The 24943-nt window shown below is 38.0% G+C and overlaps 3 protein-coding genes across 27 annotated transcripts in view; 1 reads left to right on the top strand and 2 right to left on the bottom strand.

Annotated features, from left to right (window-relative positions):
• SLMAP (sarcolemma associated protein) overlaps positions 1–24943 on the bottom strand; it is a 455854-nt gene that overhangs the window by 205613 nt on the left and 225298 nt on the right. The gene's annotated exons all lie outside the window — the stretch shown is intronic.
• Positions 13–24927, top strand: ASB14 (ankyrin repeat and SOCS box containing 14). Of its 4 annotated transcripts, XM_068201893.1 has the most exons (10): positions 13–674; positions 1212–1262; positions 1636–1772; positions 1869–2027; positions 3771–4016; positions 4707–4878; positions 5764–6307; positions 7101–7254; positions 7349–8148; positions 16894–24927. In XM_068201893.1, the coding sequence occupies exons 1-9, from the start codon at positions 547–549 to the stop codon at positions 7540–7542; spliced, it is 1785 nt and encodes a 594-aa protein (XP_068057994.1). In that variant the 5' UTR covers positions 13–546; the 3' UTR covers positions 7543–8148; positions 16894–24927. The 4 variants fall into 4 exon arrangements, with proteins under 4 accessions (XP_068057994.1, XP_068057993.1, XP_068057992.1 ...); XM_068201892.1 differs by lacking the exons at positions 13–674; positions 1212–1262; positions 1636–1772 and having other exon boundaries at positions 1869–1930; positions 4707–4783; XM_068201891.1 differs by lacking the exons at positions 13–674; positions 1212–1262; positions 1636–1772 and having other exon boundaries at positions 1869–1930; positions 7349–7542.
• APPL1 (adaptor protein, phosphotyrosine interacting with PH domain and leucine zipper 1) overlaps positions 8404–24943 on the bottom strand; it is a 26121-nt gene continuing 9581 nt past the window's right edge. The window contains exons 8-22 of the mRNA XM_068201882.1: positions 24568–24714; positions 23096–23178; positions 22837–22995; positions 21906–22094; positions 21371–21413; positions 20691–20747; positions 20090–20181; positions 19336–19518; positions 16882–16931; positions 16335–16509; positions 16195–16231; positions 14716–14862; positions 14451–14501; positions 14011–14100; positions 8404–13820 (exon numbers count right to left, since the gene is read on the bottom strand). Coding sequence (XP_068057983.1) covers positions 13671–13820; positions 14011–14100; positions 14451–14501; positions 14716–14862; positions 16195–16231; positions 16335–16509; positions 16882–16931; positions 19336–19518; positions 20090–20181; positions 20691–20747; positions 21371–21413; positions 21906–22094; positions 22837–22995; positions 23096–23178; positions 24568–24714 — 1653 coding nt within the window. The 3' untranslated portion in view covers positions 8404–13670. The remainder of the gene's footprint in view (positions 13821–14010; positions 14101–14450; positions 14502–14715; positions 14863–16194; positions 16232–16334; positions 16510–16881; positions 16932–19335; positions 19519–20089; positions 20182–20690; positions 20748–21370; positions 21414–21905; positions 22095–22836; positions 22996–23095; positions 23179–24567; positions 24715–24943) is intronic.

Here is a 24943-nt window from a genome sequence, read left to right as displayed (position 1 = left end):
CTCTTTTTTGCTATATATGCAATTACAGAGCAAGGCCTTGCAATCACACATTAGGTGGACCAGATAACAAACTAAATTATGCAGATTTGCTATGAATTATTGCTGCCCAACTTTAAGATGTTTCTAGAATTATTCAAGCTTTGTAGTTGGCATGTTGGCAACTTCCTTAAATTTCCTGTGCTCATTCATTTTGCCAAGTTATTTATTAGCTTTCAGTTTTATTTATTAATTTTATTTTACCTTGCCCTGTAGTTTTGTTTTGTTTTGCTTTGTCAGGCCAGCTTTCTTGAAAGACAGAAGTAGAAGTTTTGATAAGATGGGAGGTTTGAGCCTAATGGAACATCTGAGATCTTGAATATGCCAAGAACAGTATGACTGCTTAAACATATAACAGTGTAGTCATTTATTTTAACCTGTGTCTCCTTTCTCTTTCTCACGGTGTTTGCTGTTTCTATCGCTCCAGGTCTAATCTGAAGATTTGACATCTGCTTCTAATTAAAAATCAGTGTTTCCCTGCAGAAGTAATTCATGTGGTGCTGATTTGCCATGAATAATTCTGTGTATGTGGTTGATGGTGATTCAGATGAGGAAATCTCTACCCAGCGAGCTATTCAGGAAAGCTTACAAGATAGACATAAATTTGAAACAAGTGGCAGTGCAACAGAGGTTGAAAGGTAATAAGTTATTATTTCTATTTTGGGTGTTTTCTTGGCATTACTGTAAACATTTAGTAGATCTTATTTTCCTTTTTGAACTCCCCAAGTTGTATTGTGCTGACCTTGTCCCATGGATACTGGAAAGCACTGGTAGCTCACTTCTGAGTGCTCCGCAACACTCCCTGAAAAAGTGTATCTGTTTCTTGGAAAATGTGAAATGTGTGAAACTTTCAGGTGATGTTTTACATCAATATGTTAATGAGTATAAGGCTTTGTGAAGAAGATAAGGAGGTGATGTAGAAGTAGATTGGTATGGGAGTTTCTCCTCATTTTAGCATTTAATTGTTGGCCTTTGTGTGAAAAATTCAGTGCTTACAGTGTCAGGGAAAGACCAACAAAAATAGTGTTTTAATGTGTTAACCCCTCACAAAACCAATGTAACTCAAAAAAATCTAATGTATTGTCTAAATTAGAGTATTTGAAGTAAGATATAATTATATCCTTAGCTTCACATGAATTTTTACTTCTCATTTTATTCTTGTTCTGTTTATGCAGTTTCCAGTGTACTGCAAGTAAAGAGCATGGGCAGATCATTGCAGCAATTCGGACAGTTAAGTACAAACACACCACACTAAGCCTACACCCCTGGGAATGGCTGAGCAATGCCTACACTTTGGGGGTTTGATCACCTGATTTAAGTGTACCTTTCCTTTATATAGTCTTGGAAGAAGTAAGGAAACTAAAAAAAAGACATCCAAAAGCTAGCTTATTAGATAGGACCATGAAAGTGGGATGGGTTCAAGTGTCATGTCACCCCTTTCAAAAATTCCAGTGCTTCATCTCCTAAAACTAGAGGAAAACTCCAGGCCTTTCTTTCATAATGAGCAAGATACCCTGGTGGGATAAATGGCACCCAATGTATTATTGCCTGAATTTTGTCTTATGATGTGTAATGGGATATGTACCTATGCTAAAATATCACAGGCCAAGAGGAGGCCTTGAAGAAGTTGGTGAGGCACAGTTCTGCTTTTGAAGAAGCAGATCAGCAAGGCTGGCTTCCTGTGCACGAAGCTGCAGCACAGCTAAATAAGAACATCCTTGAAATAACTTTAAAAGGTACAAAGTCCTTCTAGTTTTCCACCAAAAAGTTTTACAAAGTAAAGTTTGATGAATCATCCAACTTCAAATGTGTTCTGCTTTTCTGTATTTCAGCCTCCCGTGACATTACGTGGGAACAATCCACTCTAAAAGGGGAAACACCTCTCTTGGTGGCAGTAAGAAATTGTTTTGTGGACAATGTCCACTTTCTCCTGCTCAATGGCTGCAATCCCAATGTTAAAAATGAAGAGGGAGATTCTCCTTTAGTTATAGGTGAATACTGTTTTTAAGGGTGGAGAGGTGAGGGAATGAGGTGAGGATAGAGTTATACATTTTAGGTTTTAAGATGACATATTTGACTTCAATGCCTAAAATATTTTGCTATAAGGAGAAAATAAAAGTTAATCCCAGCATTGAATAGGTCTGTCCCTGTCTGTTTTTCTCAGATGATAATTAGCTTTCTCCATGAAGTGCAGAGTGCCGTCCTTGGCTTTCCTTGGCATCATTTCTTCAGTGGTGCCAGGTAGCAAGTCCTTCTGCTTCTTCATGCTACTACTGCCCTTCATGTCTGCAGGCATAGAACATTCATATTCTCTGCCCATATGGTATCTCCTTCATTGCATCAGCCTTTTTTTCTCAAAAGCCCATGGTAATTGGTTTTAATTATCCAAAATTATAGCCAACCAGCCTGATTTATCTGCAGTGTGTGGAGTGCAAAGCAGTGTTTGTCCCTATTTAGATATTGCCATCATTAGTCCAAGGGTGCCAAGTGAAGAAGACAGGCTGACATTCTCAGTTCATTTCTCTTTTAATATTTTGTAATTTAGGAATAAGGTCCCATAGCTACTATAGTCCTAGTATAGTCTCATACCCACATTCTTTGTGTGAATGCCACTTTAATTTGATCATGCACAAGAACTGTAATTCATGATTTCTAAAGAACAATATTTTGCCAAAATGTTTTTCAAAAGCATTGTGTTCATTTCCTTTGCTTCCCTCAGTTTGGGCTATGATGCCTTCATTCTTACTGAATTCTACCCAAAAAAAAGGAAAGTGTCTTCTTATTATCTAAATTCTAAAGGAGCACTCAAGTTTCTTGGATGATCCCATACATTTTTCTGTACTGGAAAGGTGGTTTCTTTTTCAAAACTATTGTTAAGGAGTTAAAAAAGGCCTACCAATAATGTGTAGGACTCTCAGTCCATCCTTGTAAAAAGGCTGCAGTTTCAAGTCAGGGCCATCTGTTTAGAAAAATACAGTACAGGACTCCTAGATATTTCTGAAGTGCACGGCATTAAAATGCACCATCCCCCAAGAAGGGGATGCATGGGATTTATCTAAAACAGCCATGTGGGTTACAGATAATGGGACATCACAGTTTCTGTCACAGAATGCTGGCACTGGTGTTCAAGCAGCTGTGGCACATGAAGCTGCTCAGCCTAATCTGTCCTGCTGAAGCACACTTGCTATCCTGCACAGCTTGGAAGATCAAAGAGAGAAGGAGGGAAAGCTGTTGCCTAATCATTCCATCCACTGGAGCTATTGCAAATTTCTCTTTTAAGATCCTCCCTGACTTAAGAGTTCAGGCTTATTAAGCTAAGAAGGCATATGAAAGAGTCATTATGAGCTTTGTTTCATATTGTGGTATGTGCTTGTGGAGATTCAACAGAGCTCTGGTGGCAGCTCCTGAGCACCAAGGCTCTGGGTGTGGTCTCCACCTAGTGGCAAGGAAAGCTGTGTTCTGTTCCATTACCAAATGCAACAGAGAGGAAAAAATCTACATAAAGACAGATTACCACGAAATGATTCAATTGCATACTTAGTGCTGTCCTGGAAGCCAAGAACAGACTTGTTGATGAGTTAAACCTTTCAATGTAGGGTGGCTTTTCTCATTGCATAAATAGCACTGCCAGGAGCAGTGAGCAGTCATGTAACAGCAGCCATTCTGCTGTGCATAGCAGCACAGAATAGCACTGAATAACAATCCTGTCTGATGCTTTGCTTGCTGTCCTACAGCAGTTAAATTTGATTCCCATGACATTGCCTCCTTGTTGCTACGATCTGGCGCCACAGTGAATTTGCGCTGTGTCCATGAGAGAACTGCTCTGCATGAGGCAGCCAGACTGGGCAGGAAGGATCTGGTACAGCTTCTCCTGGATTCTGGAGCAGATCCTGACCCCCGCAGTGGATATGGGCTCACACCTCTAGCACTGGCTGCACAGATGGGACATACAGAAATTATGGAGCTCTTACTGCAGAAAGGTGAGACTTATTATATAGGACCTTATAGGAAGAGAAGGCTTTAGATACGCCTTCAAAAACAGCAGAAGTAGCTCACCTTACTAGGGAAAATGCTGCACTGAGGGCTGTTGTGATGTAGTGAAGGCCTGACAAATACCAATTGGTACAATATTAAAATAATATATTCATATTTTAGTGAGTACTTATAATTGTTTTTTAAATGCTCTATTATTTTCTCACATAGACAGGACCCTAGGGCACACTTGACAAGATATTTATTGTGGAATTTTACATGATGGTTCAGCAGCACTGGAACTAGATTGCATGAACTCTTGGATACTGGGTATCCAAGTTACTTGGATAACTATGAACTCATGTTTACAGTTACACCTGCCTGTACTTTGTAAAATAAAAGAATTTAAATGCATTGTTTGTAAACCAAAAGCAATTGTTTTGATGAATAAGAACCAGACCTTTTGCTGCTGCAGTTCAAGGAACAATTCTTACTGTGTTCAAAGCAATTTGGACCTTCTTGTTCCAAGGATTATATAAACACATCTAAAACCAAGGATCCAACATGAAGATTTATGCCTACAGTGGCTCTGTTTGGTGGAGAATAGAATTCAAAATACCATATCACTGGTTGGAGATATTAATTGCAGATTAATATTTACAGTGACTACTGTGAAAATCCTTGCTGCTTCTTCCCAGGTGCAGATGTTCTTTCACAGGCAATGGACTGTGCTTCTATATTGTTTGAAGCAGCAGGAGGAGGAAATCCAGATTCTGTGAGTCTTTTACTAGAATATGGGGCTGATGCCAATGTACCAAAGCACTCGGGTCATTTGCCAATCCACAGAGCTGCATATAGAGGACACTTTCTGTGAGTTAATATACTTAAAAATCAAGTAATAGTGACACCAGAAATATTAATTGTACTAATTTTACCTTATTCAAGGCAAGCAGAAAATCTGTAGCTTTGTACGAGAAATTATTTTTGACTGTGTAAATATGTCTGTTCTGTGTCTGAATGTAAGAGACCAGTTAAGATAAAATCTTCATGATTTTAGGATGTACATCTTAATCCCTCTGGTATTTCCCCATTTGTCACAAGTAGTAACACTGTCCAGTCTGATGCTGAGGTTCTTGGAACATTGTCACTCTCTTTGGGTCAATGTCTCATCTTCACCCCATCAGAGAAATGTGAATGGTGAATATACTAAATAGACAAATAGATAGTAGGGGTTATCCCTATTTTAAAGAGCGTAAGACTATTGGAAGACATTTATGCTGAAATCACAATTAACAAATAAGAAACAAGCACCTGAGTATTCTTAATTTCTGTATTAATATTTTCTGTATATTAATTGTAATATTTAAACTTAGATGTATTAATTACATTATAGATTATATGTTTTCATGTTATAATATATATTCTATTAATTCCCTAATTCCTACAGGTTAAGCAATAACACTGTGCTTTCAACATTCAGCAAAAATTTCTATTGAAAAGGAATCATTAATTCCTATAGCAAGGAATGGGTTGTTCATGAATAATAGTATAATATAATAATATTTTATGTGTAGTAGATGTAAAGTCAGCATCCATTGCATTGTTAGCAATTCAAGTCAATGCATGCATTTGGTATTAGACTATTTCAACAGTCATGATGAATTCCGAAGCCCAGCAACATAGAAAAATTAAAATATGAGTTAGGTGAACCAAAATGTGTAAGATTCTGAGACGCTTCTGGTTTTAATTTTCCAGAGCTCTCAAATATTTAGTTCCAGTGACTGATTTTTCTGCCATTAAAGAAAGTGGGATAAGTCCAGTTCACTCAGCAGCAGCAGGAGCACATCCTCAGTGCCTTGAGTTTCTCCTGCAGTCGGGTTTTGATGCCAATTTTATGCTGGCTCAGAGGGTTCGCAAAGGCTACGATGACCACCGGAAATCAGCGCTGTACTTTGCTGTTTCCAACGGGGATATCTGCTCAACGCAGCTGCTGCTCAACGCCGGAGCCCTGACAAACCAAGATCCTATCAACTGCCTCCAAATAGCCTTGAGAATGGGCAACTACGAGTTAATGAATCTGCTGCTCCGCCATGGGGCCAATGTCAACTACTTCTGCCGCGTGAACACCACGCATTTCCCGTCAGCTCTGCAGTACGCCCTCAAGGATGAGGTCATGCTGAGGATGCTGCTGAGCTACGGCTACGACGTGCACCGCTGCTTCGACTGCCCGTGGGGCAGCGGGGACCACTCCCAGTATGTGACGGACGGCTGGACCTCCACCGTCATCAAAGACACCATGGTAAGTGTCACACGGCTGCGGGTGCTGTCCTACCGCCTTCCGAAAACTAAATGGAAAGGGGCTTCCTGCACTGTCAGAACAAGAAGTTTTGAAGACAGTTTACACATAAAGAGAGGAATAGACAAGGCTTTAAAATTAACCAGATGTTGTTATGAAGCCTAGTTCATGACGGCAAATGTTGTAAACAGTAATTGTGAATTGTGAAAATATAGCTGATGATATGCTAATGATCAGTAAGGAACTGGCTCTCCAGGGTAGTGTTGTCCATGCTGTGAAAGCAGAGATTTGCAGGCTGGCTTTCTGCATTGTCCTGTACTAGAACAACAAGACTGGAAGGTTGTTGAAAGGACCCCTGGAACTGGTGGGATAAGCACTGAGCAGAAATTAGCAAACCTAAAGCGCTTCCTGGAGACACTCATCAGTGTCATTGTTTCACAGTTTGTAAAGTCCATCTGAACCTAATAAATCCTTCTTTAACCTAAAGATAAGGGGATGATGCATGCACTGGGCTGGTGGCTCCTCCTATTAAGCACCTGGGACACAAGTCTAAATTACACTTAAGAGTGGTAGCACTTGTTTTTAAGCACCAAATCCCCAAATACACAGCTGCTTAAGTTTATTTTTGGATCTAGTACAAAATAACCATCTCAGATTTTTAGATTCTACTAGTAAGGCTTAGGCAAGTTGTGGCAACCTCTAAAACCCTGCTCAAGTATTTGTTCTTGACCTCAGAGACAGAAGTAATTTACTGCAGTATCAAATATTATCCTACTAAATGTTTTGTTCCTATCAGTTCTGTGAAGTGATAACCTTGTCCTGGCTGAAGCACGTGTCTGGGAAAGTAGTGCGAGTCATGTTAGATTACGTTGATCATGTTAAGATTTGCTGGAAGCTCGAAGCAGTTCTCAAAGAACAGGAACTCTGGCCAGACATCCATTTCATTTTAAGTAAGTATCTGTTTACATTTTTAATGAAAACAAGCTGGTTTGGCGCTGGGGCCTTTTTGCTTGGTAGCATTTTAATTTTGCTTCTCCCTTCTAGCAAATCCTCGCTCTCTGAAGCACCTTTGCCGTCTGAAAATCCGGGCATGCATGGGCCGGCTGCGTCTCCGCTGTCCAGTCTTCATGACTTTCCTTCCACTGCCAAACTGCTTGAAGGATTACATCCTGTACAAGGAATATGATCTTTATGGACAGGAAAACTTCACAGGGATCTACAACCTCAACTGTGCATAAGTATTTGTCCTGTACTTTGAAGGGAATTTAATGTGGATAAGACTGTTGTGGTTTTTTCTTTTGGGACTTTCTCTCCTCTCTATATTAAGGAATGCCAGTGCTCTCCCCTCATGCCCTGAAGAAAATGGTGAGATCCCCAAAATGTAAGTATTAGTGATCCCATTCTAAGGATCTCCTGGACTGTGACCTATCTGCAAGTTATGGCAACAGTATTTTCAATCCCTGGTGTGACAAGTTAAGGAAGTTACAATACAGGACTGCAAGCCTTGTATTGTGGCTAAATTAAAGCCTGTCATATCAGATACCAATACCCTCATTCCAGAGTTTAGTTAAAGGTCAGGGATTTAACTAAAACCAGGAAGGGACATAGTTTTTTCTCTTGTACTTCTTCCCTTCTTTTGACAAGAAATAGGAAATAGTTTTTATTTGTGAAGTTCTGAAGAGCAGCTTAAGTAATTCTTTTCTTCACCCAATAAAGGAATCCCCCATTCTAGGCAATTAAATGGGATTAAGCTTGAGAAACCTCACAGCAGGTCATGTGACAAACCAATGTTTCATCAAGGTGGCACTGCTGAAAGTTGTGGTAGTTCTGCAGCTCCTTCTCAGGTACTGGTATGTCTCATCCATCATGAACTTGGACTGTTCTCTCTAGAACTGGATTCTCCTTACACAGTGCTGTCCTAAGTCAGGCTTGCAATTTTTGGTGTTTCTCTCTATAGAGGTGGAGCTTAAACTTTTGGAACCCTGTCATTTTAGGAAGTCTTACAGAAATCTTAGAAAAGACCTACAGGCATGTCTGTTCCTTCTAAAAATACGGCAAATATCAGTTCCTATTTTAGAAAAAAGAAGTTCATCAACACATTTGGCATTAGTAGTATTTATTCCTTCATAATCAAGTAAGCATAGATTTTTCTAGTTATACATGCATCTTTATCACAGAAGTTACAGAATTCAAAAGTCTGCTTTTCCCCAGAAAAATCTACAAACCTTATAAAATACAAATTTAACCATAATGTGGTTATGGCCCATGGTTTTTTACATGGTGTTTATCCCATAATAAACTAACTGAGCCAGTGAAAATATGTCCAATGCCCATGGTAGTGCTGGTAGAGCCTCTGCACTCGGCTTGTTCCGCAGAGCCCTCGTGGCCCTGTCAGTGCCCACCATGGGCCCTGCCCAGCCAGCTGCCACAGCTCCTGCTCACCTTCAGTCTCTGATTGTTGCAAAAATAAGTTAAGAGCATTTCCAAGTGTAACAACTTCCTCTGAGGTTATCTGGCTATTACTATAAAAATTAAGAGAACTGAGCTACACTTGACAACAGAGGGCTATATACCTGCATGTCAGAACTTATTTTAATGGAAGGGAACACATCCTGGCACCAGTAATGGTACTTCCTGAAAGTCAGTATGATGAAGAATGCAGGAGGCTTTTGCATCAGTACAAGTCTCACCCAGAAAGTTACTATAGTTAAGCTTTTATTTAAAATATAAAATGCTGACTGGAGCCCTGGCACAATAGGGTTACTATCCATGTTTCCAAGATTAAGACACAACAATCAGAGTTGACAAAATATGCCATTGGTTGTTCTTAATACAGCTATTCAGGAAAAATGTGCAAGTCAGTCTCAAATACTGCAAAAATCACTTACACTTCACCAGAACAGCACCAATCCAGAACACCATCATAAGAATTTGACCACTCCACTCTATTATAAAAATGACCAGAAAGGTTGTACAAAATCCTCAGCTTGCAATATAAACTTAGTTAGGAATACAAGTGCATTCACAATGATACACTGACTTACTCTTGTCATGACAACTTAGATACCACTGTGGCGGGGGAAAAAATGGCAACTTAGTGTTTAATTAAAACAAGAAGCCTTGGGGACTAATTACCTTGCAAGAATTTTTGTAATATAGAGCAAGAGAAAGAATATAAGGTATCAGCTTTTGCTGTTACACTAGACAGTATCTCTACTAAATTCACTAAGCAGTGGCAGTTTTCTTTCTCTAGGTGAACTATTTCCTAAATAGTAAGAGACTATATTGTAGCACAGTTTTCACCACTGGCTTGTCCCAAATGCTGTGCAACTAATTAAACAGTATTTACCTTAAGCATAGTCAGAATTTACCTTAAACAGTCAAATTTATTTCTTTATATCCATGTACGTCAATTATAGCTTCATAAATAGCATCAGCTGTTTCCCAATTTTCAGCTCTGGGTTTACATCCACATAAAGAGAAAATCTGACAGCCCTTCAGAAGGGGAATGTTTCTTAACTCTGAAATATTACTTTACTGTTAGACAGTAAATTGTCTTGATACAATTTCAAATTCAAACAGATTAACAAAGTAAGACTATGACATGCAACTGACTTTTCACTACCTGATCATATCCAGTTAGATATGTTTAAGTAGTACATGACTTTGACCTTGTCCTCTGGTTCAGACTTGGCCAAATCTAGCAGTGACCACAGAGGAGGGCCAGCTATCATCTGTAATGCAATAAAATGCATACCCATAAGCACATCTGATATATTTGTATATTCATGCCATTACATACATAAAGGATGTATGTAGCTTGAAACAGCTGACAGCAAGACTGGCTGGGTCTGCAGTGTGTAGATCTACACAGTGTAACGAGCTTAATATCCTCTTACTTAAGGGATAAAAGTTTGGCAGTAATTATGAGGCTGCAATTAGCAAAATAACAAGTTAGTCCTGAACAACACTGCCAATTCAGTACCTACATGAAGTCACTTCAAAATCATGGACTTGAAAGAATATCTTCAGGAGTGACTGAAGTAATAGTAGATGCACATGAAGAAAACTACAGCTTCAGCCATAACTGCTTGAAAGATCAGTTTGTGAATAAAAGGCAGTAGGAAATAATAAACAGGAAAGTTTATTTAATCTCATGTAAATTAGGAAAGGAAACCATCTAGTAGTTTAGTTACAATAATAAAATACTCTGGTGGTGAAATTCTACCACAGCAGTTCCCAGCAGACCATGAGGTGTTCCTACTAAAAGTTACATACTCTCATGGAAAATACCAAGCATCATTCTGATTTTTTTGACAACAAAGCTGTTTTCTAATGAAGTAGTTCTAAACCTTATATAGGAAAAAAGGTCACATATGAAACCCCAGCAGCTGCTTTTGCCTTGAGATAGTTCTAATGACAACGTGTGTGATCCTCCCTAGGCAAAGGTCAGTAATTCTCACCCCCCTGCTAACTCAGTCGCCATTCCTGTCTGACTTCCCCAGCTCTGCTGACATGCCCTTTGCTCTTGCAGCTTTCATCATTATCCCAGATGTTTTTATACTTTCTTGCTCATTTTACACCAGTGAAACTCCTCTAAATAAGCAAACAACCCCTACATTTCATTCATGCATATCAATCTTTTAGTGGTTAAGATGAGAATCATCCAACGTAAGTGAAATGTATTTCATTCCTACTGTTTTAGAAAGCTACATTTAATGGCATATATGGAAAGCTTGAAAAGCAAATGGAGTAATTCCAATATTTATTGCTAAATCAAAAAAATCCCATTTGACAGTAAATTCACCTGCCAACTTTATTAGCCTTTCTTCCTCATCTTTGCAGATTTATATCTATATGAGTAATGGTAGTTTTCATGAAAAATACAGTAATTCCATTTTCTGACATTTCTTCAATAAGGCTAATGCAAAACAGGCTGCACATCAGAAATGCTTTTTCATGAGAGCTCATGTCTATTATTTGTCCACCCTCTGGAGCCTAGGCTACTGCAGCTCCAGTGCTTAACACAATTAGTCCTTCTCTGACAAGCTTGAGGACTGGATTCTAGACACTAGAGACAACTGATTTCAGAGGATTCCTGTGCTGTTTCCAAACTGTTTCATCCTCAGTAAATACTTGAGAAAGATACAAGACATAGTAACCTTGAGCTACCCTGTGATATTGTTTGATAGGAAACAAATATCAGTAAATAAAAACAAACAAACAAACACAAACAAACATGAACTGGAATAATCTGCAGAAACAAACTGCCTTGCCACTCTCTGTAAGCCTTGATTTAAGCACAAAAAGGGAAAAAATTGGATTTGGTGCCTCTCCATACACTTCTGTTGGCAAGAATAAAAACAGTCTCTTAAAAAGGGGAGCTGAGAATGGAAGCCTAGATATGAAATAAAAATACCACTGTCGTTTATTACAAGAAGTCTCAGGCTGGTGTGGTCCATGTGGCACTGTGCCAGCTAAATCCAGCCACAGGGCAATACTATGTGACCTAACTGGGCAACAGCAAACGCAGATATTTCTACAAGTGACTGGCTACTCTGGGGATGCAAATCACACTGGAAGAGGATCTGGTAACTAACTCAGGAAGAGAACCTGGCGGCTCTCTGTTCCTCAGCCTCCTCCCCTCCTTTTTCAAGGCAGAGCCCTTTGGTAGCTGCTCAAGCCCGTGTGGTATAAAACTTCTGCTGTGGTGTAAAACCTCTGCCCAGAGCTTCTGCAGCTCCAGCTGCCTCTGCTCCTGCCCAGGCACTGCTGCCCGTCTCTCCTGTCACAGGAGATGAGGCCACCAACTCCTGCACACAAAGTCACATCTCCAGCACCAAGGGCAGGAGGAGCCTTTGGCCAATGCAGGGCACTCCCATGAGTTAGAAGAGCCCTCTGTGCACCTCCAGCCATCCAGCAGACACAACCTGAGATTCCTCACTTACTTGATCAGCACTGAACAACTCCGGCTAGGGAGGGCTGGGCCACCACCAGCTGCTGAGGAGATACTCTGAAAATTGCTTCCATTCCTGAACACCAGAAATGCCCTGCAATGAACTGTAAATCACTCATAACTGTTATATTATAACTTGGAATATAAGTATATTCTCTTCTCTCTACATATCCTGTTATTTTCATGCCACTATTAGAGAGCTATCTTCTGTTCCTCTGGATTTTAATATTTATAGTAATTAGTGCAAAAATAAATATTTCTCTTCAAACAAGATTTCTCTTCTGGTTCAAAAGGTGAATGCACATCTAATACTATACAAAATAAATATTACACAGAGTATTGAATATGGAGTGCAGATTACAAGCTGTAAACAGACACCACTTTGAAAAATGCTTTCCAGAACTGACTCTAGGATGTAGCATTGGTATCATCTCATACTTCAGAACTGGTAAATTCTGTTCACAAAATCATAAAAAGACTAAAGAGCCTCAACTCATTTCCAGTAGATGTAGTGTACTAGCAGCAAGGCATTTACATATGCAGAAGATTTTCATATGATGGAATTCAAGATGTTCCTGCAACTCTAAGCATGTTTTATAAAAATGAACTCAAAGGTTTACAGCTTTTATTCCAAGTACTGGGGAAAAACCAAGAACATGGCACTTGTACTACAAGGCTATAAACATGACTCTTATAATTTGATGAGGAATGCTTTTCCTCATGCAACAAAGTTCAACTGCATCTCATCAGCTCTTATCTAGGTCTGACAGTATCTTTTTCTCCTGTTTAAATAAGTTTTTCTGGCATTGTATTCACCAAAAAAAAACCCCAAAATCAAGACAGTATCATACTGTGCAAAATGAAACAAAAAAGATCCTTCTGTTTAAAACTATTGCACATCTCACTGATGTTAATGGGGATCCTTCTTTCTATAAATCTAAGAACAGGTATGTGCAACAAACTGGGTAAAGTTTAGCACTGTCTTATTTAGACATTCACTTTTGTTTCCAGCAAGGTGTTTTCCGTACTGCAGTGTAAAGAACAAATTTCAGTGTCACTGCTGAAGGCCAATGGTTTTTCAGGTTTGCTTCCAAAGCAGCCAATTGCACAGAGGTAAGTGGGGAAAACACCCACATTTTTTCCCATACTGCAAAGAAGCCTTGAGAAAAGATATGTTTGCAATAAACATGGCAGCATCACCATGCTTCATCTGGCATACAAGAGAAATTATACTGACAGGAAACAGAAATTACTTCACTGAGAAAGAAAAATCAAGGCATAATAGGGTCTATATATTGTGAAGTCTTTTCTATAACATGACAGACCCTCCACCTACATTTCACCTCTTGTAGAACTTGTGCCATTTCACCAGGTATATTAATGATTCCAATTTTAATGAAGCAGGCAACCTTAGGCTTCAGATTCTCTCTTCTTCTTTCCATCTTCTCCTAAATCACTGTCTTCTGACTGGCTGCTGCTAAGGACTACAAACTGTCCTTCTGTGCTGCTCTGGTTGGATCTGCTGGAAGCTGCTATCAACCGGCTCTGCTCCTCCAAGTCCTAAGTTGAGAAGGGGGGTTGGGAAATCAGAAAAAGAGTATTACCCTTAAAGCCATCTGCAATGGACACAGGATACCATCATTACGATTTCTAATGATCTATCAATACTATCAGTGGACAGCTTTGGACAAAACTGCAAAAGAAAGTAAGTAGAAAAAACCTAATATTAAGAAATAATGACAAAATGTACCTTCTCAATTTGCTTTTGTTTATTCAGTTCTTTTTGCTGTTTCTCTTTGACTCTATCTATTTCCTTCTGTTTTTCTGAGGCTTTTCGATCCTAAAGGGCAAAAATGTAAGTAAAATCAGTAACAGCCTGAGATGTTTGAGACAGTACTGATTAATATGAGCTTGCTCAAGACTGTGACATCACTGTTTTGATTATTCTGCTTTTAAAGGACTGGTATGGTTGTTAAAAGTAGCAAATGAATCCTATATTGAATATTGCTCTACAGTAGATATTGGTCAGTCTTTTCATTTGAATTTAAATTCTAGGAAAAAAAAAAGACCCTTAAAATATACAACTGTATTGCTGCATCTAGAAGCATCTTGCAGAATACAATCTATTACACATAGATATACCCCCTTCCTTCCATTCCCCAGCATCCTTTGCCCCAAAAAGATTCTTACCAGTTCTGCATGTAAAGCTATCTGTTTGGCCAATCCAACAGAGTCACAAATCTAAACACAAAACAGATGGAAATAATTAAAAATGCCTTTAAATTTAAGCTAGCATCCCAAATTAAATACAACAGCACATTAAAGCATTTGCAAGCACTTAAAATGACAGGTTTAACTTTGTCAGTACCTAAAAAATGCCTTAGACAGCTTGAATGGATCTAGCATCTTGGAATCCATATTCACAACTGATACAAGTCACAACCATCACCAATACCTTTTCCCCTTCATTATTTGATTCAAATATATAGCAGATGGAAGTCTGGCGGCTCTCCACTCTCCCTCCTGAGGTTCTAAGCACAAATCCAAACAGGCGCTTATTCTCCTGGTGTGTAGCATACAGCACTACACTGGGCAAAGGAAACTGCCAAAAGGATCAGACAGGGAGAGATTAAAACTGATTCCAAGTGTTTGCCACACGAGGTTTCAATACACTGCACATTAACTAATGCACAACCACACCACAAGAAGTTAGCCGACCAAATGTAATTACAAAGCACAGACAGCAAGGACTAAATTATTCCAAAGACAAGCAAATGTCAAAAAACACACTCCACGTAAGAAAAAGGGACTACGTTTGCAGTGTGAGTCAGTCATCTTCCTAAAAGTGGATACACTCCCATTTTATTTTGTTTTAATCATTCATTATAGTTACATTTGTGACTAAACTTTCAATATTTAGTTCCATGTAAAGGCACTACTTCTCAAAAACCTTTACTGCAATTAGTTCAGTTCTCCTGAATTATATAAGCAAGAAAAAAACCCAACCCATTCAAATCACATACCTTCATTACTTTGTTACAAGAAAACTGTTTTGCATTCTTATTCCTAAAAGAGGTTGGACTTCAAATTATCTTTTTAAGATTCATCAAACAATGAACTTAACAATTCTGAGAGTCCCTACCACAACTGCTATGAACTGACAGGATGAGTTTTCCTGGAATTAGATGTGTGCATTTAGTATATGGGACATATCCTCAGTTGATGTTATCTCACTTGTAAAAGGTGACAGCTTTGGAGTATTTGTGAACTTAATGTCAAACTTTAAATATCAATATATTTTTCCATGCTCAAGATTTTCTTTTACGAAAAGGAAAGCAATTCAGAGCTTCCAAAAAATTGAATGTTTTTAAAAACACAAAAAACTGACGGACCATAAATTATGCATAAAAAGGGAAAAAAGGAATAGTTTTGAAATATGATGAATAGAGACTGCTATTACTAAAGAATTAAGCTGGCCTTATTTGATATCCTAACAAGAATTCCACTTACTCCTGTCAAGTGCATGTTTTATAAAGAAGTAGAAAAACAAGAAATCAAAGCAGAAACCATTCAACACCCTCAAGGCAATTATGCATTAAAAACAAAACCCCAAAACAAAGCAGAGAAACCAAACAGCAAACAAACCCCCTTGGACTTCAGAACTAAGGTGACTCCATCATTAATGTTCTCTCTTTACTATTTTAGCCTTTCAGATCACAGGGGGAAGGGAGTCTCAAAAGCCAATTTGACCTATTGAAATCACTCCCCTAAACCTGATTTGCAAGTGTTTCTAAATGCCTGCATTGGTTTCCTAATAGCACTGGAAATTTGGCTGGAAATCTCATGCTATGAGTGATTTTTGCTATCATCTAATATTTTTAAAGTAAAATAATTACATTGTTGGGTATTGATCTTAAAATGCAAAGTTACTTACTCGTAGTCTTGTAACTTGTGTCTGTGGATCAATTAACCTAAAAATTTGTTTTTAAAGACAAACCAGAAAGTAAATTTTACCAAAGTGAAAGAAGATCATTCTGTAAATAAACATCAATAGAAGTCAGGAAGCAAACTTACTTTAAACAGTCACAAGTGACTAACAAGTGTGACTCTGTCATCCTAAAAACGTTGTGGATGGCGCGAGCTGCGAGTATTTGACGCATTGTTTCATAAACAACATCTGGGTTTTCATCAGACCTCACTTCCATAGAGCCAAGAAATCTTACAATAAATAACTGATGAAGAATTGAATCTAAGAAAAAAGAAAAGTATTGAATAAACGAACTCTGTTTTGGGTTTCCCATTCAAAACCAAAGGTGGATTGCAGTCAGGAAAACTCCAAACTCCTCCTAACTTGGAAAGAGATTGCTCCTACTCAGCAATTAGAGGTGCAGTTACTACACATCTTTGCATTTGGTTAATGAATACAAAAGATGCAATGAATCATTTCTACAGCAGATTTTCAGACAGTAGTTTGATTTAACTTGACTTATCAAATACCTTGCAATGTAATTAAGCATTTTAAAACTGGTGTTAAATTAGAAGAGAAAAGCTAGAGATGAAAACAGAACTATAATTGTCAAAGTTTATTTTTATTTTGCATTGAAGTGAAATTTTGTTTTACCTTCTGTTTCAGGTTTTGAGCCTCCAGATTCACCAAAAGGGTTTGTGCGTCTATCAAAAAATGAAAACATTAAAGCAGGAATCAGATTACAGGAACCTCTCATGGACAGTGCAGTCATCTCATGCTGTGTCAAATACCAGTGTGTAATGAGTTCACAAACTTGTCATCTGGAGGAATAATGTATCATGAACCATAAGGAGAAGCAATTCTATCAGGAGTGAGACGTAACTTGCTTTATTTGAGGACCCGCTTATGGGGAAAATATCAGATATTATTGTCCTATTGCTGCCATAGAAAGTTTTGCTCACTTTTTTTTTTTTTTTCTTATATTTGAATTAAGCCCAAACCAAAACCTTGGTAATGACTGAAAAGCTACAGTTTTAGGGGAGGAAATTTCACAGAACAGCTTCAGGAAGCACAGCCAAAAACCAGGCCATTTCAGTACTCCACAGGATCACCCACTTCTCATCACTGTCAAGGTGTTGAATTACTTACTCAAGAGAAGCCCCTGGCTTTGTTTCAAATGCAGCTTTCTCAAAACATCACTGGGGTTTTACTCCTAGAGAGTCAAGAGAAATGTGGCTATTTCTGGCTCTCAGAGACAGAATTACTATCAGTTACAGAGAAAAGTGAAAATACTCTAGGCTTCCAAGTCATATTTTTCACAACCAGTAAAGGAATAATCACAGGAAATGGGGACCTTTTATTTAAAATTTGTAGAGGAAATTACCCATTCTCTTTGGCTGTCTGGTAGCTGAAAAGCTACTGGCAAGGGTTCAATATAGTTCAAATTAGGTTTTTTTTATGGGATTAATGAAAGTATTACCTCGATAGTTAGTGTTCTAAAAACAAATTTCAGAAGTATGAGAAAAAAAAAAATGTTCAGTTACACATACTGACTGCCATATTTTATCACTTATCAGAAATGTTTTAACTAAGAGATGTCTAGTTCAAAGTAATAAAATTTTTCTAGATTGAAGCCAAGATGGCATTGCTACAATATTTAGATAACATGGACTCAATCAAGAACCATCCCATTAAAGGCTGACCTGTGTAATTACAGTAAAAGCAAATTCCTTCTACCAGCATCTTATACTGCTCAGACTTTTCTTGTGGTCTAATATTAAACTGGAACAGTAAATGCAAAATCTCACAGGATCGCTCAAAAGACAAAAATAAAATTTAAATATATGTCATCAGTATCAGAAACCAAGAAAAATACCTTTTTAATAACAAACATGTTACCTATCTGTACAAACACTACAGTTCGTTATTGAAGGCCATGGTTAATTGAAAATACTGAGTTCAACTCTATCATTTCTGCTATGAAAAATATTACTTTCTAGATGAGAATTGTAACTGATGACATCACAGAATATTCTTTGTTGGAAGGGATCCCCAAGGATCATCGAGTCCAACTCTCCAGTGAAGGGCCCACACAGGGATTGAATCCACAGCCTTGGTGTTAGGGACACCCTGCTCTGACCAGCTGAGCTACACCAGGCTACCACAGGAGTTCAGCCAAGTCCTAAACTTTGCACTTCCTGCAATACAGTTCAAGTCTATTTTAAATCAGTGTATTCTGAAGGGTCTAGTTGGCCACCTGTTTATCCTGCTATACCAAGCAACAATAAAAAGAAAACTGTGGGGAAAAGGAAAAAATAGTTGTGTATTTATAATTTCAACTCTAACATCTGTGAGATGCAATTCAAATATTTTCCTAGAGGCAGGGGGATATAGCACATTTTTGTGACAAGAATCACATTAGTTTTCATTCTTTTAGCTGTTTTTGTTGTTGTTAAGAGCAGCTGGATCTGCAAATACATTTTGTTCATATCTGAATTCTATAAATATAGTTCTAGAAATGCAGTGATGATTTACAGGTCTTTGGTTTTTAGTACATCTCCCACTCAAATATAATAACAAGTAGGAGAAAATGCTTTTATGTTTTGGATGAACTCTTAAGATGATTTTAACTTGTCTGTATGTGAAATTATTCTAGAAGCCTAGACCATTTTCACTCACCTTTCAGCTTAAGAGGAGTGTCATCGTATGCCATCATCACCTGGAGGCAGGGCTACCAAATTTCTCTTGAGTTTCCAAGAGGAAATAACCCAAGCTGCTGGGTGAGCAAGCAATAGGAAAGGAAAATACTTTGTGAAACCAAAAGTTTAAAATAAATCAGTAAATAAAAGCATTGGCTGTTAAAGAAAGAAAAGCTGCTGCAAAATAGAAAACTACACCTTGACTCTAGTGATGTAATTAAGCCTTTTTTTACAATTCCATTTAACAGTTTAACAGATTGTTTTGCTCCACTGGCCACTGCAAAATTTGTGACATCAGTCAGGAAAAAGGCAATGTGTGTGCTGGAGCTGCATCCTAAATGTGGTTTTCTTGTTTGAATCAGTAACATTAACTTTAGGGATTTTTTTTCCTTCTCTCTACATTTCCTACCTGCCCGATTGCCCTGATGACTTTGCTTGGCCAGGCAGATCTTCACTGACTGGAGATATTATGTCAAATTGGATGGGAGTGTCAGGGGCAACAAGAGAATCCAAGGAAAGTGCTGAGAGAGCTGCTGAGTCAGATCCCAGTGACCCTGAGCTGCTGGTACGAGCTGCAGGAGGACGAGATTGTCTACAACAAAACCAAAAGGCAAAGTTAGGGTATGTGAGTTCAGGTTGTTGATAATGAATTAAACCATAGGGGACACCAATACAGTATTCCAGACCTTAGATGTAAAACAAAAAAAAAAAAAAACCTGAAGATTGGGGTATAGCAAACAAATCTATGTACCTAGTCAAATTTCAGTTAAAGTTACTACTTCCATTAATAATTGCATCAGACTGATTTCATATCAATATATAATCACATATTAAGTATAATACAATCTGAGGTCTGCTTCCAGGAATTGTACATATGAAGCAAAATCTTATCATGAAATCAAACAACAAAACAGACGTGATGGAACCAAAGTGTCCACCAGCTGGCATTAGGATTACTTGTAACAATGGGTGCTCAACAGTGCTCCAGCAGTGAAAGGTGTGTTCAGGAAATTTTCCTCTGGCCTATCAAAGATTTAATTCTGATCACAAAAACATTTGTAGGTTTGTTAGGCTCTTTTTTTTTTTTTTTTTTTCCCTGGAACTTTATCCAGGATTTTGTTTTTGTATGTGCACCTCAAATGTCCTCTGGTTGCTTCACTTACACAGCTGGCCTCATGCTTTCATGCCTCTGCTGAAAGGAAGGAGAAGGAGTGACAGCCTCCAGAGCTGACTGGTTCACACGGGCAGCAATTTCCTGCAGCAGAGATGGGAAAAACTAACTGAAAACCCTTTTCTCAAAATAAAATTTTAGATTTTACTTATATGCAATAGGGAAAAGTTGTAAACTCAACCCTTCATGAGAATCTTGCATTCTTAAATTTTCAGCAACACACCTCCAGCATTTTCTTCCAACTTTTCTTCAAACAAATAACCTGATGTTAACTTTCTCAATTTAAATGAACACATTGGCCTTAAAATACTGCCAATGTTAATAAAAGGCAATAGAGAAAAGCTCTGGCAAAATAAGCAAATGTAGCCAGGAAAACCAAAAGAAAAATCTCATTTGAGAAATGCAGCCCTCAACCGTGAACTAAAACCCATGAAGACACACTTCATATATAGATACATGCTCTGTTATCAAACAGTTTTTATTGGGCCAATTCCCCTAATTTAGTAAGCAAAAATCATTATGTAAGTTTGTATCAATAGGAACTTACTCTATAAATATAAAACTCAAAACAATATAAATTTTAGTAGAGTTACCTCAGGGTTTTCACTTAGATATATCTGCTTAGATATGTTGTTTATGGTGCAAATCCACTGAAAAAGAGGAAGAAAAAAAGAAAACAAATTAATCTGTTATGTTTTTTAAACAAACTTGATTGAATACCTGAGTTGCTAGTTTCAACACTTTTTCTACTTTCTTTGTAAATTCGGGGAGCCAAATATTCTGCACATCCAGCTTGTCATTAAATTCACTGCCACCTGCATACTGCATCCTACACTTTAAGGTTTTACTCATAAAAATTATTTTAATCATACTAAAACTAAAGAAAGTTTAACTCACAACTCTAAGGAATTAAAAAAAACTCATCAGGAGTCTCTGTTCTTTATTCTGTGCTGCAGATGACATAGTTTCCTCATGACATTATAAAAATTCAATTTGGCTTTTGTGGAATTTGCTCATTTCTTGCATCTAAAAGCTAGAATCTGCTTTCTCTCTCTGCTCTGGAAAACCATTTGCTCCTGTTCCTGGCTTTTCAACTTTTATCTGAAGGAGGAAACTAAGAGGAACCCTTAAGATAAACAAGGTGTTACTAACAAAGATAATTTATTAATAAGTAGAAACATAAAAAAAGCAGTATCCAGCTATGGTTAGGAATGCATTCTTTCTGTGCAGCAGAAAATCACTGGGCTCCACGCACACCTCCTTACAAGCTTACCTCTTCATAATCTTTTTTACTTTCTGCCTGTAAGATTGAAGACCTGAAAGAGGAGAATGGAAAGAAAATACAGTTTTGTGTATCTGAAATGCTTCACAAATACAGTCAGCCAAGAAATTACATTTTTGTATTTATACTTCAAACAACAAGATAGGAAACGCTGAAGATTGCATTTGTGCTGAGTGCAGTCAACATTTAATTAGGATGGGGAGGAACCTATGCTTTCCTTTCAACAGGAAACAGAAAAGCAACACAATTCTAATTCTATCCATGTAATACTCAAGTATTCACAGAAAGCTATAATATGTGATTGTCAACTAATTACCATAATCTTATTTTGAAATACTGCTGAGCTACATTATAGAGTATATAAACAAAAATGCAGTTAACACAGTTAAAAGGATATCCCAGATTTTGCTTCTAAATATCCACAGAATATATCAAGTTAACATCTGGCCAAAGGCAGACCATCTTTCTTTTCCTAATTAGTGAGTCCAGTATTTCTTACAAGAACCAGCAGTGTAAGACCACTCACTTTTTGCCATCAAAAGATGTTATCTGGAAACAGTACCGTCTGTCCTCACAGTCCACAGCCATCACAGAGCAATTGTCTATGTCCATGACAAGTCCCCCAGCCACATCTCCTCTTGCCTGGCTCATCAGATTTCCACCTTGAGTGAAGTAAAACTGTCTCTCCCAACTGGAAGACACCAGCCCTGTCTTACTGAAAGATAAAAAGAAGCCCTCAGTTAGCCTCCCTTTTTGCTCACTCTATAATATTAGTTGCTGAATTGTGTTCTAATACAGAAATTAAGGCCTCATTCAGTAAGTATTTTATTTTAACTGTTGTTGTAAAAGCAATCAATTTTTTTTTAATTCCTTGGAGCTTATTATATAAATTACAGTAAAAAAATTCAAATGTTACAACTTATTTTTAGTGGCTCTGAAAAACAGCTGTGGGACTTCCTTAGAGGCACAGCTCCCTCCTGTGGACAATGAGCTGCATGGAATCCAGAAGTTCCTTCCAAGGTTCTTTTGGTTAACAGAGTGTTTTGCCTTGTTTAGATCAAAATTACAGTGTTTTATTAGTAATTTGAATCCCAAAGCTTTAACAGACACTTCCAAAACAATCCTCATAGATGGAATCTTGTTACTTCCCAGTTAGGATGCAGAAAAATTACACTCTCAAACCTTTTTTTTAAAACTGTGAAAATTCAGGAAAATTTAGACTAAAATCAGGGTAATTATGCTTCGCACCTGAATGAGATTATGTCAGTGTAACAATGAATTTAATACTAACTAGATGAAGAATTCCAAAGAAAGAAACAGAATAGCTCTTATGTGGCTTATTCAACTAAATTTATAAAACCAGCATAGCTAACATCTAAAAAAAAATTCCAGCTTCTTTAGCTTTCCTTTCCCAAAATTAAATACTCTGGAATTTTTAAATAACAAGTTGCTCTTACTTTCTTGCATTGAGATAGCCAGCTTTCCGTGTTAGATTCCTATGAGCAGGAAATTTGGTAGGATCAGGATCAGGCAAATACAGTGGATCACTGGCTACTTCCAAGTCCTCTATAGTTTGTTGCATGTTTTCTACTTCACAATCCATTTCCCTGCGAACACTAAGATAAAAAAAAGTGTTATTAACAAAGATAATTTATTATTAAGTAGAAATAGAAAAAAAAATTCATAAAATTTCAAAATTCAACAAAGCCAACTTACTTCTGTACACTTGTGCCAATATTGGTCAAAAATTCTTCCAGTTGCTCAGTAAGATTTTCTGAACCCATTTTAAAAAAGCTGATCTTTAAAGAAAAAAGGATGAAAAGGGAGAATTTAGTCATTAATAAAACTACACTAATAATTAACAGATGAAGTCATAGGAGGCTGAAGTTTCTCAGAGATATCTGTTTTCATCCCTCATTCCCACCAAAGCCTCTTACTAAAAGCAGCAGAATGTGTGTCTGTGGCTGCAGGTGAAGTCTGCTGGCACTGCAGTGGCATTTGTGTCACAAGGATGTGAACAGAGCTGCCTGGAGAAAATACAGAAGCACACAGGAACTGCCTGGAAACACTCCCAAGGTCTCTCTGTCCTTTTTCAATGCCACCATTCTGCCAGCTGTCATTAGGGGGGGGTTATTTGGGGCACATAGGAGAGAACCTGTGAGGATTTGTCCAGGGCCATCCACAGGGAACTAACAATATGTATTTTATGCACAGGGTACTCCATAATGGGCCAAAAAATCTGCCTCAGCTAAACTGAGGTTAGAACAGGAAGCCCTGGGACATGGCCCCACCCTTCTGTTTCTTAGATTCAGCAAAAAGCTCCACCTAAGCACCAGGTTGCACTTACTTTACTGGACAAAACATGCAGAACTTGGCTCTTAAATACAAGCTGCAAAGTTTCAAAAGAAAGCAAGAGTTCTTGCCTTTGGAAAGCTTTCAGACAGTGTGCAGAAGTTGATTTCTACTCAGGTCACTGTAGCAGTGCCAGATGCTGGAAAGCTTGACTTGCACAAAATCCCCAAAGCTCATGCTTAGTAACATACTTCCAAAAATACAAAAGTCTGTCCAAATAATTTATCATAGTTCTATTTTCTGCACCCATCCTCAAGTAAACCAATCATGAACTTATTAAGCAAAACCAAAGCAGAAAGTTTTTTAGCATTCTGGCTTGTCCACAGTCTTGACTGAAAACAGTAGTTTTGTGGCTTTTGATGAGTATCTCATTTCAGAACAGCTGCCACAGGAATGGGTTTAACTGGCTCCATGTTATTTGCTGAGAAGCTTCACTTCTATGTGCACTTGCATGAAAGCTCTAATCAGTTCTTCCATTTAGTGGAAACAAGTGCCCAGCAGTAAAAATCTAGGCACTGCATCAAATCCAGCCATCTGGGTTCTGGGGGAAAATTAACCATTATATTTGTCACCCAGACTTTGCTAAAAGACACTGTGATGGCAGTGAGGGCATGTCATGAAGAGATTCCTGCAGTGAGTGGGCAATGACCTGAGCTAACTAATGGCACCATCAGGGCAGCAGCTGTGGCAGCTCTGAGAAGTGGATGGGTGGGTTTTTTCTCCATTTCCTTCCTTGGACTGCAGAAGAGGGCTTGCAATGGATTTCAGTACATCAACCTTCATGAAGTACTTTTATTTCTTCTTTCAGACCTACAGCTTTCAGAATCTGAAATTACCTGAGCTTGCATGTATCCTAGCAAGGGTTCTAGCAGAGAAATTTTCTTTTTGTACTGGAGAGTATTTAATGCACAGAAATAATGCATCATAGTCTGATGCTGCTTTTTCCTTGAAGTATATACATCTTCTGTAACTTCAGCCTTGATCTGAAGAGACACAGACAAGGGGAGGGAAGAAAAGGAATGTTTGAGATTGGCATTGATCACATGCCTTCTGGACAGCTTTATAGCCAGCATGGAAAAACCCACAGTCATGTTCTACCTTCTATCACCAGCTGCTGCATATGTCACTATTCTACTTCTATAATTTAAACATGAGCTATGTGAAAAACAAATACAGCATTCTTTTCTACCTGGAAAGTGTGGTTATTTCTTC

This window comes from Anomalospiza imberbis, chromosome 11 (assembly GCF_031753505.1).
Source record: "Anomalospiza imberbis isolate Cuckoo-Finch-1a 21T00152 chromosome 11, ASM3175350v1, whole genome shotgun sequence".
In the NCBI taxonomy this organism is placed as follows: domain Eukaryota; kingdom Metazoa; phylum Chordata; class Aves; order Passeriformes; family Viduidae; genus Anomalospiza; species Anomalospiza imberbis.
The sequence above is the reverse complement of the archived record's forward strand: the minus strand, read 5'-3'. Positions and strand labels throughout refer to the sequence as shown.

Bases quoted from the DNA above. Each gene is read 5' to 3' on its own strand.
- ASB14 (XM_068201893.1), top strand. From the start codon at position 547: ATGAATAATTCTGTGTATGTGGTTGATGGTGATTCAGATGAGGAAATC. The intron at 675-1,211 runs GTAATAAGTTAT...CTGTTTATGCAG, and splicing joins AGTGCAACAGAGGTTGAAAG to TTTCCAGTGTACTGCAAGTA. The intron at 4,017-4,706 runs GTGAGACTTATT...GCTTCTTCCCAG, and splicing joins GGAGCTCTTACTGCAGAAAG to GTGCAGATGTTCTTTCACAG.